Source organism: Malus domestica, chromosome 11 (genome assembly GCF_042453785.1).
Source record: "Malus domestica chromosome 11, GDT2T_hap1".
NCBI lineage: Eukaryota > Viridiplantae > Streptophyta > Magnoliopsida > Rosales > Rosaceae > Malus > Malus domestica.
The window spans coordinates 34,511,736-34,532,837 of record NC_091671.1 but is presented as its reverse complement, the minus strand read 5'-3'; the positions used below and the strand labels follow the sequence as shown (position 1 = coordinate 34,532,837).

At 36.2% G+C, this 21,102-nt stretch overlaps 1 protein-coding gene and 1 long non-coding RNA gene across 2 annotated transcripts in view; one reads left to right on the top strand and one right to left on the bottom strand.

The window, feature by feature from the left end:
• Nucleotides 1-6,942: 6,942 nt before the first annotated feature.
• Nucleotides 6,943-8,967, top strand: LOC114819646 (uncharacterized). Its single transcript, XR_003766965.2, has 2 exons — nucleotides 6,943-8,387; nucleotides 8,517-8,967. It is a non-coding gene; the product is annotated as an uncharacterized lncRNA (long non-coding RNA).
• A 6,690-nt stretch (nucleotides 8,968-15,657) lies between these two features.
• The window catches only part of LOC103448830 (receptor-like protein 3), a 30,971-nt gene continuing 25,526 nt past the window's right edge, over nucleotides 15,658-21,102 (bottom strand). The window contains exon 2 of the mRNA XM_029089438.2: nucleotides 15,658-17,075. Within this exon, the coding sequence (XP_028945271.2) occupies nucleotides 15,929-17,075 (1,147 nt within the window). The 3' untranslated portion in view covers nucleotides 15,658-15,928. The remainder of the gene's footprint in view (nucleotides 17,076-21,102) is intronic.

Genomic DNA, 21,102 nt, shown 5'->3' with positions numbered 1-21,102 from the left:
TTAGTTAGCTTGTTTTCTTGCATTTATGTTGTTAGTTCCTAGTTATTTTAGTATTTTAAGCTATTTTCGTGTGTTTGTAGGTCCAAATGGCTAAAGTAGCAAGAAAGTGCAATTTGGAGCAGTTTTGGGCTTGGAATGGATATCACATGCTTGGAGTAAGGTGGATGGACAAATTTGAAGTTCAAAGGAGGCTAGGAATGAGCAAAGAAATGAAGGAAATAAATTCAAGACAAAAGAAATCAAGGAATTAGCAAGAAAAAGGAAACATTATCCAAACCTTAGCTTTTCCTAATTTCCAGTTGAAAGGGGGAAATCTAAATGACATTGGGAAACCTAAATCAGGCTTCTAGAAGGTATTTTCCCTAATCTTAAAAGGGTGCCGCATCTCCCCTTTTAGAAACCCTTCCTTGCTGTGCAAGCCTTGTCCCTTTCCCTCTAGGATCTTGCCACATATCTTTTTTCTCTTTCTCCCTTGAGTTCTGACATTTAATTACCCTTTTTTTTTTTGAGGATTTGGTGTACAAATCTATCTCCAAAATTAATTAGGGTTTTAGCTATCTTTCCCTTTGAATATAACATTGTGCCACACCATTCACTACGACCCCCATCCTTCATCATACTTCACACCAATCATCCAATCCACAGAACCATTCATTCACACCCTTGTGCCGCAATTTTGCAAGGAAGGAGAGGATAGCTTGGAGCCGTGCCTGCCATTCAAGATTGTTGGATTGTTGGAACGTTTTTAGGTGTAATCCATCTTTTGTTTCCAATGTTTAATTTAAGTTATCTTTGTTTAATTGTGAACATGAGGAGCTAAAGTCGTTTTAGTTAGAGCAAAATTCAAAGCCATGAACATATTTGCAATATGAATTGATTACTTCCAGTTGTGATTTCATAAATTGTGAATGCAATTTACTTAACTGTTTGATTCATAACTTATTTTTGTTTGCTGATTAGGATGCATACTTAGTTTGCATGCATGAATTTGATGCTAGAATATAAGGGAGTTTCACCTAGTTGTTATGAACTTATATTCATAAGTAGTGGAGGTTGCTAGTCACAACCGTGTTAAGTAAATTCCAGGCAGGAGTACCATGTTGTTCATAGTTACGAATGCCTTGTCAATGTTTATGATTTTCACAAAACTTAATGATCTTTGATTGTATCTCTATTATGCTGCTCATGTATGGAACTATTGAAGAATAATTTGGTTGCAGATGCGTTATCCATCCAATTCAATGACTTAAGGAAAATCTGAGGGTTAATTAGTGCTGTTCACTGTTAATCTGGGGTGTTGAGGTTCATTATTTATTGGAAAAGCAACTAGAAATTGATTTGTATGCAAGTGTGTCATGTGTGGAGAAGGACCCTTTAGCTAGCCAATCACCCATATTTTCCCCCAATTTCGTGCCAAACTTGTTTAAGTCTTTAATCTACTTGTCTTTACTTTAAATTCGTTAAAAACCCAATCCCCTTTACTTTGTTGTGTCAAATTTGTTAGAATCTGTCCAAACTTGCGTTTTTAAGTGTTTTGAGTCAAGTTAAAATTAAATTTTGTCCAAATTACCCTTTAGTGTCTAGTTTGAGTCCATTTGATTATTTTCTGCTGTTTTTAGTCTCTTTAGTTTGTTTCGAGTTCTTTGAGTCTAGTTAAGTGTTTTCAAGCCTAGTTTTGTGTTTTTGAGTTAGTTTTAAGTAGATTAGCAATCCCTCATAATCCCCGGCTTAGAACGATCCCTACTTACATCTTTACAACAATTGTTAATAAGAGGGTTTAATTGAGTGGTAGTTTATAACACATCAACTACCCAACAAGCCATAGAAAGCAATGGAGCTCCTCCCGAGTCAAGGCATAAAATTTCACACAATTGTATAAAAGCAATAATGGATGGTTATTATTATTATTTTTTTAATGAAAGTGATAGTGTTAGTAAGTTAGATACTCAGTTGTTAGGGAGAAATAGAATCGGTGGGGAAATTCGCACCAAGGAGGCATGGTATGCTTGAGTTTATTCAAAGGTTTCAATACATGGAGTTAACTAATTGAAATGAATAAATAGATAGCTTCTTTCTGTACCCACAAAAGCAAAAAGACAGTTTCTTTTCTTTCAGATTTTGTACTAATAAGGTCCTGCATTTGGTGTAATTTTCTTAGCATATATATATTTTTTTTGCCCATTATTTTCACACTTTTTTCTCAACCCACTTGGGATTTCACAGATGATAGTTGACGTAGGACCATAATTTTCCAGGGCTGGAGTAAGGATGATTTAAATACAGTTACCTTAAAAGTTCGGTTATGATTTTCTAGAAAGCCTACTAGGCTCGTTGGCATAAAGGCACACATTGTAGACCTCAAAGAAGCTGTTACCCATTTTGAAGAATTGGCTGCCTGAAAGACGAAGGTGATTGATCTGACATTTGAGGAGTCATTTCAAAGCCATATCCCAAAGAAACATTCTGGAAAATCCTGGAGACTTCTTGGTCTCCACCTTGTCCAATGCTCGAGGGGAATAAGCATCATCTGAGGTGAACTGTATATATGGTGAGCAAGAATATCTGGGAAACACCCGGAAAGAAAGGAAGGCAGCTTGCAAGAAACCAAGAATAGTGGTTGTCGTCAACAAACCATTGGCGGTCACTTCTAATATACTGATGTTTCAGATCATGATTTGGAAGACGTCCACTCACCTCATAATGATGCCTTCATCATCAAGGTCCAAATCTCCAAAGCCTTGGTAAGTTGCTTCCTGGTCAATAACTGCTTAGGAGTCAGCGTCCAATTCAAGGATGCCGCAAAAAAGATGGGAATTCTCAACAGCATCAACAAAAAGAAAGTAACCCTTCACTCCTTCAATGGGGCATTAGTGCGATCTCTGTGAACAGTGAAACTAACGATCTAAGTAGAATGCTATAATCACCTAGTGACTTTCCACGTAATGGATTGCCCAACTCCCATAACGCCATCATTGATCGAAAATGGTTATATAAGATGAAGGTTGTTTCATCAAAGTATCACTAATTACACCACTAACTAGCTCCCGGAGGAGTAAAAGAAATAAAGGGAGATTAATCAGCGACACGTTACTGTAATGTTGAAAGCATGAACATGATCAGGAAAGAAGAACAAAGCTCCAGAACCTTCTTGGATGAATCAGCATAGCAATTATAGTCGGGGGGGGTCAATAGATGAGTTATAAGGAATTTGACCTGGATCTTGACCTTCAAGACGACGGTACACCGGAGTTAAAAGTCTACGAGGACGCCATGTACATTAGCCTCAATCCTGACAGATTGGAATGGAAAGCCAAGATCCGTTAAAGCTGACCAATCGAGAAAAAGAACGATTCACCAACTTCTTGTGAGCTAACATTTATATCTTCGCATGGTTAGCAAATGACATGCCTGGAATCGATTCCTTTGTGATCTACCACCGTCTCTACCTGGATCCAATTGTCAGACCAATTATCCAGCATAAACAGAACCACAAAACAGAGTGCAGTAAGATTATAGAGGTAGAAATAAACAAACTCAAGGACGCCCAGTTCATCGTTGAAGTCCACCATCTGGACTGGTTGACAAACATTGTGCTAGTGCAAAAGAAGAATGGGAAGTGGAGATTATATGTGGACTTTATGGACTTGAACAAAGCTTGCCCAAATGATCCATATCCACTCATATGGATCGATTTGTTCGTAGATTCAACCGCGAGACTCGAACTCTTGAGCTTCATAGATACTTACTCTGAATACAACCAGATAAAGATGTACGAGCCAGACATGGAAACAACATCATTTGTCATTGATCGAGGAACATACTTCTATAAAGTTATGCCCTTCGAACCAAAAAACGCGGGGGCACCATATTAACGACTTGTCAACTGAATCTTTAAGGAGAAGATCAGAGACACAATGAAGGTCTACGTGGACATTATGGTTATCAAGAGAAAAAAGAAGAAGGACTACTTAACACATCTCCAAGAGTCATTTGATCTACTCCAGAAGTACAGAACGAAACTGAATCCAGAAAAATGTACCTTTGAAGTAGCGTCAGGTAAATTCTTGGGTTATATGGTTACTAAGCGGGAATTAAGGCTAACCCGAATCAGATCAAGGCCATCATAGGAATGAGATCGCCTAGAACCATGAAATAAACACATAGCTTGACAAGAAGAGTGGCAGCTCTAAGCAGATTCCTTTCACGATTTACCGACAATTACAAACCTTTCTTTATGGCAATAAAGAAGAGCAAATGGCTACTCTGGACAGATGAATGTGAAGAGGCATTCACCAAACTGAAAGAATACCTTTCCAAACCTCTGCTGCTATACAAACCAATTGACGGAGAAGACTTGTACTTGTACTTGGCTGTATCTAACTGTGCAGTAAGCGCAGTTGTGATTCGAGAAGACTCGGGGGAGTAGAAACCGGTATACTACATATCAAAGCAAAACACGAGGTAGAACACGAGGCCCTCATGGCAGGACTCAGAGTTGTGAAAGAACTCCAGGTAAAAGAACTACTAATTCATTGTGATTTAATGCTCATAGTTAATTAGGTCATAGGGGATTGCCCCACCCATCATCTTACTATAGGGCTTTACCTAAGCAAAGTCAAAATTCTACTCGAGAAGTTTGAAAAGTAAGAAATCATATAGATCCCTATAGGAAAGAATAGTCACGTTAACACACTCGTCGGGATAACTTCAAATGTAGATTGTTCATTCGATGGACAATTCCCTTTGAATATCTAGAAGCCTTTAGTATCCACGAAATGAAGCCCGAAGTGGTATCCGTCATCGACACTTAAGAAAATTGGATGGACGAAATCACCAACTACATAGGGGATTGGAAATTCCCAGAGGACCACAACCTGGCCAAAAAGCTAATCCAAAAGGCATCAACATATATAGTCATTCGTGAAAAGCTCTATTGGCGTTCTTACTCCATACCTCATACCTTGTATGTCACACCAGAGGTTGACCTACAAATTCTAAATGACATTAACTCCAGAATCTGTTGCAATCATGTCGGAGGAAGATGATTGGCCCATAAAGCAATGACCATAGGCTACTGTTGGCCCATCATGTGGCAATATGCAATTAGCTGCACCCAGAGTTAAGACAAATGTCAAAGGTACGCTTCTATGACGGGTTCATAGCCTTTTATACTCTGATGGGTTCATGGCCGTTCATGCAATGTCATTGATTTAGTAGGACCCTTTAAGAATGCCTTGGGAAATAAGCAATACCTGATAGTGGCAATAGACTATTTTTCGAAATGGATTGAAGTGAAACCTTTAAGAAGAATCACAGCTGCAGTTATCAAATATTTTGTTTGGAAAAACATCATCTGCCAAATTCCCCACACAATACTAATAGACAACGGGCTATAGTTCATCAGCTCTGAAGTTATGGAATGGTACAAAGAGCTTGGGATCTGTCACCTCACTTCCACTCCGAGATATCCACAAGGTAATGGACAGGTAGAAGCCTCGAACAAAACCATTTTGCAATGTTTGAAGAAAAGCTGTTATCCATGGCCTATGGAGCTAAAGTCGTCATCCCAGTTCAAATCACAACTATGCCAAATTTGCATACCAAAGAGTGGACCGTCTTAGAAAATGCGGGAATTCTGAAGACCAAACTCGATCTTATGGAGGAGAGTCAAGAATGCGCTCAAGTCTGACTAGCTGCCTACCAACAGCAAATCCGGATGTGTTACAACAAAGGCGTCAAGCTAAGAAATCTACAAGCTGGAGACTTAGTCCTGAAAGAAGTTTTCAAGAATACAACAATTCCAGGAGAAAGCAAACTTGGAGCGAATTGGGAAGGACCGTACAAAGTCTCAGGAATAGAAGGCAACATAACCTATCACTTAGAGCACATGGATGTTACCCCGATCACCAAGAAATGAAACATTGCCAAGCTCAAAATATATTATCCATAGTCGCACCACACGAACTATAAGCGGTTTGTTTCCCTTCTCGGGATATGTAGGCAGTCATCTATGGACCCAATAACAACGTCGCCCTTTGCAAGTCTACGGATAACTCATCTCCTCACGCCCTACCATAGGCTTATCGTCAAAAGTGATCCTTGGTGTAATTCTTACATCATATCATTTTTTTCTTAGAACTGCACTTGTGATTTGATTCTCTGTCTCGAAGATATGTAGGCAATCTATAAAATTATCAGAGAGACGGGCCAAGGGCCCACTTCCAACAACACCAATATTGTTCCCAACTTGGTAATTACCACCTGCACCATTTGTTAGGTGTGGGGTTTTTATCACAAAATGCCTTGGTATTAGTTGGAGTGGGGTTATGATATTTAAACTCTTTTTTTTTCACAGAGATATGATCAATGTGAGATATTTTAACACGTCCCCTCACGTGGAACCCAATTAGTGGGTCACACATGGGAGATCCACGCATTGATAACCATGTGGAGCCAAGGGGACTCATACTACAAGCGGGGCAAGGGACCCACTATCATCACGTGGGGCTAAGGGGACCCACGTATCAATTGGTAGTACGGGCCCGCTCCCTAGTTCTGATACCATGTAGAATTATTAGAGAGACAAACTAAGGGCCCATTTCTTACAACACCGATATTGTCCCCAACTTGGTAATTACCACCTGCACAATCTATCAGGTGTGGGGGCTTTATCACAAAATGCCTCAATATTAGTTGGAGTGAGGTTAGGATATTTAAACTTTTCTTTTCACATAGATATGGTCGATGTGGGATATTTTAACATTTTTGGATTCAATCACACCTCTTATCAATTTAATTTTTCTTTAAATCATGAATAAGGAAAAGCCGTATGTCTTGAATATCTGATGTTTCTTTTCTTTGTGATGCAAGAGAGTACCCTACTTATTCCAAACAGGGCACTAACTTTGAAAAATTTCACACTAATGCAAGTCTAAAAAAGTTCAAAGTAACACAGTCAAAGGAGTTTTCCTTAGCCTAGTCTGTTTTGAACCGTTAGCAGTCTGTAAACTATATTTAGAGCCAGATTTTGTACTAATAAGGTCCCCCGTTTGGTGTAATTTTGTTGGCATACTTTTTTTTGCCATTATTTTCATACTTTTTTGTCAGCTTAATTGATATTTCACAACTGACTGTTGAGAAAGAGGTTCTTTTAATAATTGTATAGATAATACTATTGACCATGACAGTTAAGACAGTTAAGAGGTTGCTGATGTGGCAATTATGTGGCAATTAGTTAGAACTGTCATGGCAATTAGTTAGAGTTGTTAAACTACTTTCTTAGAGTGTAAGAAAGGCTCTGGGGCTCTATATAAAGTGTGTAAGGATTCATTGTAATCATCTTGAGGAATATACAATCTTTCATAAGCTTTCTTTCTCTTCTCAGCTCATATCTCTCTCTTTCTCTCTCTTCTCAGTGTTTTTGTGCAAGAATTGCTGCTACTTCAGGTTCTTGATCTTCAATTCTTACAAGTGCACACAATCTGTTTGATTAAATGCATAAGTATGAAAATGGGTATTAATCTGTCAAGAAATGAGGTCAATGCCATCTTTGATATAGTTTGTGAGGGATTTTAAGGACGATATCCATTCCTTCTTCGAAAATATTTGATGATATACTTAGAAAGGCTGATAGCCATTGAGTGATTTGTTCTCATTGTCAGTAAGGCTAATAGCAATTCAGTGATTGATCTGTTTCTTGGATCTAAGTAGTTTGCTCATTTCAGTCACTAATTTCTTGATCGAATTTTGTACCTAGGTTATTAATATTATGGCAGGCTCTTCTATTAAGATTGAGGGTTTACTAGGGATTCCTACAGTGAAGTTACATGATGAGAATTTTGTAAAAGGTGCTTAAGGGTTACGCTTTGTTTGACTTTTTCACTGGCGATTCATCATGTCCTCTTAAGTTTATCATCAATACAGACACTGGTGTCATGAAAGAAATTACAGTGTCATATAAAGATAGGGTAAAGAAAGATTTGGCAACAAAAATTACAAGTCTAGAATTTCACCAAAATGTCAGATTTGCTCAAGGAGAGGGCACACTGCACCCAATTGTTATTACAGAATTGATAATGGTCCTACAGTAGGCTTTGTTGTTTGTCAGATTTGTTAGAAAATGGGACACATAGCACTTGAGTGTTATCATAGGAACACTTCTCATATCAAGGTAATCAATCCATCACACATCTCTCTCACTGCAATGACTGCACAAGCTCATATTAGTCCATAGAATGTTCCAGTTCATAATGATAATGAATTCTCAAATAGTGAAGCACGGATTATGGACACATGGGCCACACATCATATGGCAGCCAATGTTAATGCTTTATCCAATGTTAATCCTTACAATGGAGATGAGAAGATAATTATTGGCAATGGTGAAGGTATGACAATGAAAAATATTGGTTTTATATAATGTTTTACATGTGCCTCAAATAAGTGTGAATCTTCTATCTGTCAAGAAACTATGCAAAGATAATGGTTGTTGGTTTATGTGTAATGATGTTATACAGGACAAAGCATCAAGGGTGATTTTGTACCAAGGAATGAGTGATGGTGGGGAACTTTTCAAGATTTTAGTAAATGTGCTTGCCAATTCATTTGCTTCAAGGCTAAGTAGGTGTGCTGCATTATTGGGGAAGAAAATACATACTACTGTTTGGCATCAAAGGCTAGGACATCCATCTAAGGAGGTGTTGGCTGTAATGTTAAAAGATTTAAACATCTCGGTTAATAAAGATTCCTGTCAGCTTGTTTGTTCTTGTATTCAAGGGAAAATGACTAGGCAAGTAATTTCCTGTTAGACAAAATAGAGCTAGTTATATGTTTGAAAAGATACATTATAATGTATGGGGACCAACTCCAAAACAATCTGTAGAAGGATATAGATATTACATAAGCTTTGTAGATGAACTCTCAAGATTCGTGTGGATATTTCTAATGGTTAATAAATTCTTTGTGAGATTCTGTGCATTTATCTTAAATCAGTTCAATGCTTCCATCAAGTATTTTCAATCTGATGGTGGAGGTGAATATAAGAGTATAAAGTTCAAAGAGTTTTTGGCAAGCAAAGGAATTATACAAATGATTTCTTACCCCTACACTCCTCAGCAAAATGAAACATAGACATGTAGTGAAGACTGCAATCACATTGAAGGCATAAGCCAATTTACCTCAAATGTTTTGGCATCATGCTGGCTCTCATACTACCTGGCTAATTAACAGAATGCCATGCAAGAATTTGAGTTTCAAGTCTCCATATTAGCTAGTATTTGGAAAAATTCCTAATGTGCGTAACTTCAGTGTGTTTGGAACTGCTATATGTCCTCTTTTAAGGCCATACAATGTTAATAAATTGCAGCCAAGATCCACTCACTCTATATTTCTTGGATATGCATTAGGTACAAAGAAGCAATTTGTTATGATTTACAGAATAAAAAGTTGATATTGTCCTGACATGTTATACATGATGAAGATGTTTTTCCATGCAAAAAATCTATTTGTCAAGAATCTAAAGTATCTTGAGTATTACACAGTACAAGACAAAGTCCAATTGTTATACGGTTGCCAATTCCTACTATCAGTTCTTATATAGAGTTATCAAATAGTTTATCACATCAGGAATCATACTCAGAATCAAAATCAAATACTCAAGCTCAGCATTAGTCACATACAAGTACAATATTAGATACATAAGTGTAGTTAAGTTCTGATAATGGTCTCAATTAATCAAATCTACAAAATTCATCTTCAACTTCAAATCCCCATCACCATCATTCTATTCTAGCAACAAATTGTTCACCTTTGATGCCTGTCCACCACAATTCGCCACTTGAGGTAATTCTTCCTCTATCACCAGAATCAAGTATCCATTATGAGATTATGTACCTATATCAGATTCAGTTTCTCAGCATACAATGATAACAAGGTTGAAAAGTGAAGCAATGGAAAAGAATAATTATGCAGCATTTCTTGCAACATTCCGTGAGCTGCAATCATTACAACTTACTGAAGATGAGCCAATCTTTGGTGGTTACTCTTATGTAACTGATATCACTGATGCTATAGAACCATCTAGCTTTAGAAAAGTTGCAAGTGTGCCACAGTGGCAAAATGTTACGCAAGAGGAAATGATTCACTTAAAGCACAAGGTACTTGGATTTTGGTTCCACCACCTAGTGACAAGTCTATTGTTTGCAATAAATGGGTGTATAAGGTGAAGAAGAATCCTGATGGTAGCATTTCAAGATACAAAGCTAGGCTAGTGGCTCATGGATTTTCTCAGGAACGTGGAGTAGGCTACTCTGATACATTTAGTCCAATGGTTAGACATAAAATAGTGAGAATGATACTTGATGTTGTTGCAATGAACCATTGGGAACTGAAACAATGGGATATTAAAAATGAATTTTTACATGGAGATTTGCATGAAGAAGTTTATATGAAGCAGCCACAAGGCTTTGTTGATCCTACATGCCTTAATCATATTTGCAAACTCATAAAGTTACTTTATAGACTTAAACAGGCACCAAGGGCTTGGAATTCAAAATTTACAAGTTATCTGTGTGCTATGGATTTAACACTTCTACGTCAAATACAAGCTTGTTTATGAAGAAAGATGACACAGATATTGTCATACTACTTATGTACGTAAATGATATCATCTTAACAGGCTCAAATCCTACAAAGGTACATCAGATTGTCAAGGACTTAGCTAAGGTATTTGACTTGAAGGATCTTGGTAAACTTACCTATTTCTTGGGACTCCAAATTTAGTATCAGTCAAATGGTGTTATTTTGGTGAATCAGTCAAAGTACAATAATGATCTTACACATAAGGCATGCATGGCGTCTTGTAAGCCTGCTTCTACACCCTGTAAGCCTCACAATTCTTTACTGAAAATAGAAGGAATACCTCTGAGTGATCCTGCATTTTACAGAAACATAATGGGTTTTTTGCAGTATTTGAGCTAGATATTACTTTTGTTGTCAACTCTATATGGCAATTTATGACATCACCAACTAACATCCATCTAAGAGCTGTAAAAAAGATACTTAGGTAGCTTAAAGGGACTTTACATTATGGCATTGTATACTCTACAGTGGCAGAACCCAACCTTAATAGGTTTTTAGATTCGGATTGGGCCGCAGACTTGAATACAAGAAGGTTTGTAACTGGATACATTGTATTTTTAGGCAGCAATCCCATTTCATGAAAGTCCAAGAAGCAATGTTCTGTTTCTCGAAGCTCTATAGAAGCCGAGTATAAGGCATTGGCTCACACTGTAGCTGATATTGCTTGGATAAGATACATTTTGAAGGACTTAGAGGTGTTTCTTCTTAATTCTCTTGTCGTTCACCGTGGTAATATGTCAGCTATAGCCATAAGTGCCAATCTAGTTTTTCACTCTCGAATTAAACATCTTGATACTAACTATCACTTTGTTCGAGAGTGATTTCAACAAAGGGATTTAAAGAGCAGTTAGCTGACATATTAACTAAAGGGCTTCATGGACCTTCATTTGTTATGCATTGCTACAATCTCAAACTTGGAAATCCAAGCTGAGATTGAGGAGGGATATTGACCAAGAAAGTTAAGATAGTTAAGAGGTTGATGATGTGGCAATTATGTGGCAATTAGTTAATGCTGAAGTGGCAATTAGTTAGAACTGTTGTGGCAATTAGTTAGAGTTGTTAAAACTACTTTCTTAGAGTGTAAGAAAGGCTCTCGGGCTCTATATAATGTGTGTAAGGATTCATAGTAATCATCTTGAGGAATATACGTACAATCTTTCATAAGCTTTCTCTCTCTTTTCAGTTCATACATCTCTCTCTCTCTCTCTCTCTCTCTCTCACAGTTAATCTTCTTCTTGCTTACTTTCTGCATTTCTTCAAAGCTTCTGCAATACTGTTATGAAATACAACAAATAATGTACAAAACTAAAAAAGTAAGCAAAATATAAATATGTAAACCTTTGGACGTACAAAGTAAAGCCAAACTCCGATGCAACACATGCTTGATCTTTGGAAGAAAACCTCTGGGTTTTAGGCTACCAAATGCCACCTCAAGACTTGTTTAATCCCCTGAGCAATAATATTAGATTGTTCCCCATTTCGAAAATTTACAGATAAAGAATGACCTCAACTACAAATTTCCCTTTCTTCGTAGGTTTAATTTCTCCTGTTTGAACCAATGCAAATTTGATCAGAAATGCCTGAACATAAATAGAAGAGATGGTTATGCTGATACTCAAACTCTAAAACAGATTAGGGCATATTTGGTGAGGATAATAATGTAAAATCATACATTCTATTAAATTATAGTAGTATAACTAGGAAAGCATCTCCAATCAAACGGTGGTCAATCATAACCTTTCTTATTTGGGTAGCCTTGTACCCTCTCAAACGGTGGTCAATCATAACCTTTCTTATTTGGGTAGCCTTGTACCCTCACCAGTGTCATGGAAAAATGATATGCCAGGGTATAGTTAGTGAAGAGTCCATATACTGCAGGTTGTAACATGTAATAAGGGCTGGCAACCTCGATAACAGTACATGCAGTTACAGATGACAATTTAATCCGTTAAACCCGATAACCGTGAATAACCGTCCGAATAGAGCGAATTTGGGTATATTATGGATATGGGGAAAAACCGTGATCTTTAATCGGTTATGGTTTTGGATATATATATATATATATATATATATATATATATATATATATTATTGTATTTGAGTGAAGCTATACCATCATTACCATATTCATTATTCACCGCATAATATATTTAGTATATAATATAATAGTATTTCGCTCAAAAAATATAATAGTATTTGTCACACGCCCCAAAAAGGGGCATGTAACAGTGCAACTCTATCTTTGATGTAAATTTTTTTTTATCTGAATTCCGTTGCCCTTTTAAATCTTTGAATTACCAGAATGATTTTCTGCTTCCGTATTGCTTAAAAATAAATTATTTTATTTTCCTCAAATAGCCTTACGTTCTATTAGAAATGTAGTGCTATAGTGTTGGATTTTAACACTATAGTATTGTGTTACTAATAGAGCGTGACATTGTTATGTGCCCATTTTTGGGACAATTATATTCCTTATTCATCAAACGCTATACTATATTCATTATGCATCAAACATAATGCTTATGGGAGATATCAACATATCACATCATCAATGTTTTATTCAATGCTCTTATTTTTATACTCTACAAAATTCATTTATTGTTATGTTTTATTTTATTTTATTATTAGACGTGACTATTTAATGACGAAATTAGTGTTCAATAAATTATTGTGCACCAATTGGATGAATATAAATTTTTGTTTTTAACGAAGATCGATATAACCGTTAACCAATAGGAAATCTGTTACCCGGTGGATATGGTTATGGATAATCCCATATGGTTAATTTGCGGTTATATATATGGTTAATTTTCGTAGTTATGGGAATGAATATAGCATTTCCGTCACTAAACCGAACCGTTGACATCCCTACATGCAGTTCTATACTTTTGTAACATATAAGAACGGGATACAGTTCCACATCCAAAATTACTGATATCAGGAACTGTACAAGAAGTATCAATATGTCTCATGTATGGTGTTTATACAGCTGACAAGTAATTGGATAAAAAAATAATGGAAATGAATTAATTTATCGATTAATTATAAGTTATTAATTTATCAAGGTATTCCTTATTTTCATAAGTATTGTACATTGTATTTAGTTTCTTGCTTTACAAACTAACAACTCTATGTATTTGTTTAATCAAGTAAAATTCATGAATCTACTTAATGTTCTCAAAAATAGATTGTACATTTTCAAATACTACATTATTCCATTTTATGAACATTTAATACATGGCAGTCGAATCGTTGTGTGATAAAATCAAGCCATATTTTAAACCAACAACTTCATCGTCCACTATAAAGGTACATTGTTAGAGTCTAATAAGTAATGACAAATCCAGCTACCAATTTTTCAGAATAACGAATTGAACCATCAAAGTTTAAATTCCAATTATTTGTTCATTTTGATTCTCGTATGATATTCCTGGTTAACATTCTGTATATTTCCAAAGTTCATATAAAACTACTTCACAACGTTAATTGTCATCATTATCTATAAGTATTTTTTCGGTAGATGATATCAAAAATACTACCACTCATCTTTGACGTTCCGCTTACACTGTCAAAATTTGAAGAATATATTACTATTGATGATGCTATTTGGACATACAAGTTCACATTTTCTTGATATACTCGTTAATAGAGAGACCCACATACCATGGTAGAGCTTATATGTACTATAAAAGTGTGTCAACAAGTTTGCTAATTTGTGTGTCATTGTACGATTATATATATATATATATATATATATATATATATATATATATTAAAACAAACCTTACATCATGATGAAAACAAACAAATAAAAACTGAAAGAGTCATACCATTTGGATACAAAATGAACACTCTCTAATACAGGTGCGTTCCACATACAATGGTAGCATCCACCTCTATTAGAGAGTTTGATAACAAGTGTGTTAATTTTGTGTATCCAAATAGTTTTATTAAAACTGAAAATATATAATGAAACGTACAATCTAGTCCCTAATCATTCTTTTTATCTTGGCTATGCACACTGCCATCTTCACATAGAACGAATCGTGTACTTTATCCAGGAACTGAAAATATGCATACCTCCATGTCTTCTTAAGAGCTAAAGAACCGCAAACTCCCCAAAATCCAACAATGAAACCTAAGACTGCAAAAACATAAAGCCAGTTGAATTACATGCAGTTCTATACTTTTGTAACATATAAGAACGGGATACAGTTCCACATCCAAAATTACTGATATCAGGAACTGTACAAGAAGTATCAATATGTCTCATGTATGGTGTTTATACAGCTGACAAGTAATTGGATAAAAAAATAATGGAAATGAATTAATTTATCGATTAATTATAAGTTATTAATTTATCAAGGTATTCCTTATTTTCATAAGTATTGTACATTGTATTTAGTTTCTTGCTTTACAAACTAACAACTCTATGTATTTGTTTAATCAAGTAAAATTCATGAATCTACTTAATGTTCTCAAAAATAGATTGTACATTTTCAAATACTACATTATTCCATTTTATGAACATTTAATACATGGCAGTCGAATCGTTGTGTGATAAAATCAAGCCATATTTTAAACCAACAACTTCATCGTCCACTATAAAGGTACATTGTTAGAGTCTAATAAGTAATGACAAATCCAGCTACCAATTTTTCAGAATAACGAATTGAACCATCAAAGTTTAAATTCCAATTATTTGTTCATTTTGATTCTCGTATGATATTCCTGGTTAACATTCTGTATATTTCCAAAGTTCATATAAAACTACTTCACAACGTTAATTGTCATCATTATCTATAAGTATTTTTTCGGTAGATGATATCAAAAATACTACCACTCATCTTTGACGTTCCGCTTACACTGTCAAAATTTGAAGAATATATTACTATTGATGATGCTATTTGGACATACAAGTTCACATTTTCTTGATATACTCGTTAATAGAGAGACCCACATACCATGGTAGAGCTTATATGTACTATAAAAGTGTGTCAACAAGTTTGCTAATTTGTGTGTCATTGTACGATTATATATATATATATATATATATATATATATATATATATATATATATTAAAACAAACCTTACATCATGATGAAAACAAACAAATAAAAACTGAAAGAGTCATACCATTTGGATACAAAATGAACACTCTCTAATACAGGTGCGTTCCACATACAATGGTAGCATCCACCTCTATTAGAGAGTTTGATAACAAGTGTGTTAATTTTGTGTATCCAAATAGTTTTATTAAAACTGAAAATATATAATGAAACGTACAATCTAGTCCCTAATCATTCTTTTTATCTTGGCTATGCACACTGCCATCTTCACATAGAACGAATCGTGTACTTTATCCAGGAACTGAAAATATGCATACCTCCATGTCTTCTTAAGAGCTAAAGAACCGCAAACTCCCCAAAATCCAACAATGAAACCTAAGACTGCAAAAACATAAAGCCAGTTGAATTCATTGTCCACACCTTGGTCAACGTTGTTCTTATTATCCGCATCAATTTTTCTGCACTCATTTAGTGGAGCACCACAAAGTTGAAGGTTTCCCTCAAATGCAGAAGCGTCGAAGCTCTGGAGTTGTGTACCCGTTGGTATTTGTCCTTGGAGATTATTGTATGAGACATCAAATTCTCTCAAGAAATTGAGGCTTGCTATTGAGGAGGGAATTTTTCCGGACAAATGATTCGTGGAGAGGTTCAAAACCTCTAAATACTTTAGGTTAGATATTTGATCTGGAATTTCTCCGGAGAAGTTGTTTTCTTCAAGATACAACTCACGAAGCAGCAACTGGCCGATCTCAGTAGGTATAATGCCACTAATGTTATTGACCGCTAAGTCTATTATTCCTTGATAGTAAGACACTCTACGCGGCACAAAAACTGGATTTTCGATTTTTCCGCCAATGAGGGGAAGTTCAAATTCATAACTGTCTACTTGAGATGCATTCACCATTAACATTGGTAATCTACAAAGTTGCTTTGGAAATTCACCTGAAATCTGATTGTTTGACAGTTCCACACTTAAGAGTTTTGGAAGAGTCCCCAACCAACTTGGAATTGACCCTGTGATTTGATTCATACCCAGATACAACAATTGTAGATTCTTTAAGTTTGATAACCAACCAGGTATTTGACCAGTGAGCCCAGAGTTAGCCAAACTGAAGACACGGAGATTTTGATATCCATGAAAATCAACCATGTCATCATCAGTTGGCAATGTCTCGCGATCAAACGAACCACCAAGGATGAGTGTGCGAAGACTTTTGCAACCCATTAATATCTTAATTGCCCTTGTGAGATTGGTCAACCGTAAATAACCAAGCGAGATGAAGGACAAGGATTTCAATGAAACAATCTCAGGTTGTATTTGTCCTTCTACATAAGGATTATCACTCAACCGAATTGCTTTTAGGGACCTGCATGAGTAAAGGCTTATCGGTAAGATACCAGAAAAATTATTCCTCACTAGGTCGAGTTTAGTAAGATGGTTAAGTGTGGAAAAGTTAAGCATGGAGAGATCTCCTTCCAAGTGGTTGTATCCCAAATGCAGCTCTACGAGGTTTGTGCAATTCATCAAAGATGGGGGCAACTTACCTTCTAAGTTGTTGAAATCAAAATTCATGAATTTCAACTTGGAGAGCTTCCCAAAATTGAGAGGGATCACCCCACTCAAATGATTAAAATAGAGGTCAAGCATTGTGATGTGGGTGAGGTTGGCAATTCTTTCACTAATGGCTCCACTTAGTGAATTGAGAGGTAATACAAGTTCATCAAGTTTGGTAGCGTTATAAATATCTTCCGGAAGTGATCCTGACAAATTATTGTGACCAGCATGAAGAATCTGCAGTTTGGAACACCCCCCGAGCCCACGAGGAAAGTTGCCACTAAATTCATTGGAGGAAAAATCCAATACTCTTATGGAAGGAGAGGATCGAAGACAATTAGATGAAGGGATATACCCAGAGAAGGTGTTGTTGCTAACATTGAAACTAGTCAAATTCCAAGCTCGTTGGAAGAAAGAAGATGGAATTGCACCATGGAAGTGATTACTTGACAAATCTACTGTCTGAATATTTTTGGGTGGTAGAGAAAACGGTATCTCTCCAGAAAGAAGGTTGTAACTCAAATCAAGGATCTCGAGGTGATTCAAGGACGAGAAGAATTTGGTTTCAAGTGTGCCATAAAGTGAATTGTGGGAAAGGTTCAAGTGGGTGAGATGTGTGAGATTTCCAAGTGATGAGACAAACATACCTCCTTTGAGCCCATTGGAAGGTAAGAGCAAATGGGTGATCCAACCCTCCTGATTACAAGTGATGCCATTCCAATGGCAACAATCAACAGAACTACTCCAATTTACGGGAGGGGAAGATAGGGTGCGGGCGAAGGCCATGAGAGAGGTGCGTTCAGTTTGGTTGCTTGCATGAATATTTGTTGTAGATATAATGAAAGAGAATAAGAAGATAGGGAGGAAGCCGTGAGCCATTTTTTTTTAACTTGGATATTTCTTGGAGTAGCAGGTCTGCACATATCATATATAGGAGCAACCAAAACGTATGCAGCTATGTATAATTTTTATGTGTGTGTGTGAGCATAAAAGACAGTATTTCATTGCAAACAACCATGACCACACACATTAATGTACATTTTCCAAACCCTTCAATACGTCAGAGAGATTTTCCACAATGAAAATGACCTTGTTATTTTCAGAACAGCAACTCATATATCTTCCATTCCAAACTACCCAACAAACCATAGAAAACAAGTGTCATGGAATGACTTTTGTTGTAGAGATAATGCAAGCTAATAAGAAGACGAAAAGGAAGCCATGAGCCATTTTTTTAACTTGGATATTGCTTATAGTAGTGGGTCTGCATATATAGGAGCAACAAAAAAGCGAAGATATCAGTTGTTCATGACTCATAAGAGAGGTCGCACATGAAAACAACTAAACTCAACTAAAAATTAAAATGTTGTTTTACTACTAGTATTACATTCTAATGATATTTCTTTTTACTTGTAAGTGTAATGTTTTAAATTCGACTTGTGTAAATTGCAAGTCCAATAGGATTCTATTATGTTGGCTCCATTTTAATACTATTTAGTGGCATACACAACATGCAAGAATACAAAAGATTCGTCCCTACATGAATGCATGAACATTACAGAAGATAAGTTACTCATTAAGAAAAATCATCATTTTCAATCTTGAGCACCAAATGAGCATAAAAAATAGCATTTCAAACTCATTAAAAAAAACCATGACCGCACATTAATTTACATTTTCCAAATCCTTCAACACGTCAGAGAGAGATTTCCAAACCCCTCAATACGTCGAAGAGGGATTTGCTCTTAAGATTGTTTTCTTCCATTTCCAACTACCTAACAAGCTGTAGAAAGCAAGTGGAGCTCCTCCCGAGTCAAGCATAAAATTCCACACAATCGTATAAAAGCAATGATGAATGGTTATTAAACAAAAGGGTAATGCTAGGGTGACTAAATTTGGAGACAAAGTTTTGAAAACTTAAGAACATGGAAGGTGATGATTGGTTTATTACTTAAACGTTGATAAACGTGCTTATTCCTATTGATGACACATCATTTAGTTTACAAATTTAGTCTCTAAATTTAATCTCCCTAGCATTACTCTAAACAAAAAAGATATGAGCAAAAAGCAAAGACCTCATTTGGTCAATTTGGGGTCAGACCCTTCAACAACCACGACCGTACATTAATGAACATTTTTCCAAAGCCTTCAACATGTCAAGGAGAAATTTCCAAACCTTCAATACGTCAACAGGGGATTTCAGAACCCTTCACTACGTTAAAGAGAAATTTCAGAACCCTTTTATGACTAAACTACCTTAGTTTTAATTTATTTTTGTAGAGGCGATGTTTACTGAGTGATTTATAATATGAACAACTCTGATCATAAATATCAGTTTTATGAATCATCAATTAACAGTTTTGAGTAGGAACTCCTACTCATCCTTTGAGTAGCCAAGTATTGTTCTTTTTGTTATGAGAGTGATAGCGTTAGTATATTAGATACATAATTGTTAGGGGGGGGGGGAGAAAAATCGGTGGGGAAATCCGCACAAAGGTGCATTGTCATTTTTTTTCTTCAGAGAACCTCGACGGTGCGGGGGATATTTGATTGATAATAAAAAAAGTTACACCTAGTCAGGAGGGACATAAACCTTATCCCTCATAATACCAAGAAAAGGAGAAAAAGAACATAAATAAGAAGGGGGGACATAAACCTTACTAGAAACAAAAACAAAAACGATACAAGGAAAATGGGGGACATGAAACCTAACCCCTCTAAAGCCAAACCTAAAAGGTCTAAAAACCTGCAAAACAAGTCAAACAACCCACCACAAGGTTAGGAAAAAAACAACAAATGAAGACATACCTGCATGGTGAGATGCAGGCAAGCCTACATAGTCTGAAAACAAAGCAGCATGAGCCGGCGGCGGAGGGGAGTCATGCCATACCAAAGTTGGAGAAGACAAGCTCATGTTAGCAAATTTATCTGCAACAACATTTCCTTCGCGATATATGTGAGACGCGTAGAATGTCATATTCCAAGTGCGATCCAGACAAATAGACTGATAGACTCATATTATACATGTTTTTATAACCATAGAACTTGGATTATGTATAGTTTTCATCCTTTTGTAGTAGTTTACTTGTGGTTTTCTTATTTTGTAGGACTAATTGCAAAGAAAGGGATTTTAAGGCTAAGTAGAGGAGTTTTGAGGGCCTAAAAACGTCCATAAACATTCAAGGGAAGATCCCAGGATATCAAAGCGATGCCTAAAACATGGAGGTGACACAATTTGGAAAATCTGGGATATGGGAGTTTCTGTCCAGCAACTTTGATGGGCTGCCATTTATTCATCCAGAAGAACCTCATTGCATACCATATATGGATGAAAAGATATGGAAGTCTTCTTTCAAATGGAGTTGGAATCATGTCAATCCGATAATCCTGCAGTGGATTATGATCGTTTTAGTGACTGCTGTGTGGATTTCCAGGTTCGGTTAACTTTGCATTTTAAGTGATTTGGGCCAAATTTGTGTAGTTCATTTGAGTTGGAGGTTTAAAGCCCAATAAGTAAATTAGTTTGACCAGTGTGATAGAGCAATATGAGCTGCCCTTTTAGGCCCAATAATGCACTTAATCCTCATCAAAATACAAGTGGAGGGTGGAGACGAAAAGCACAAAAAAAAAAGAAAAAAAAAAGAAAAGGAATTGGGGGGTTTGAACCGTTTGGTTTCAAGCGGCTGTTGCTGCAGAGCAGAGGAATAAAAGAGAAAATTTTCACGGTACCTGGTTCTTCAGACAGCTAGCGTACCACCCAATAGACATCTGGCAGAACAGAGAGCATGCGAGCAAGATGAAGGCTATGAAGGACGACACGATGCAGTGCCGTCGATTTT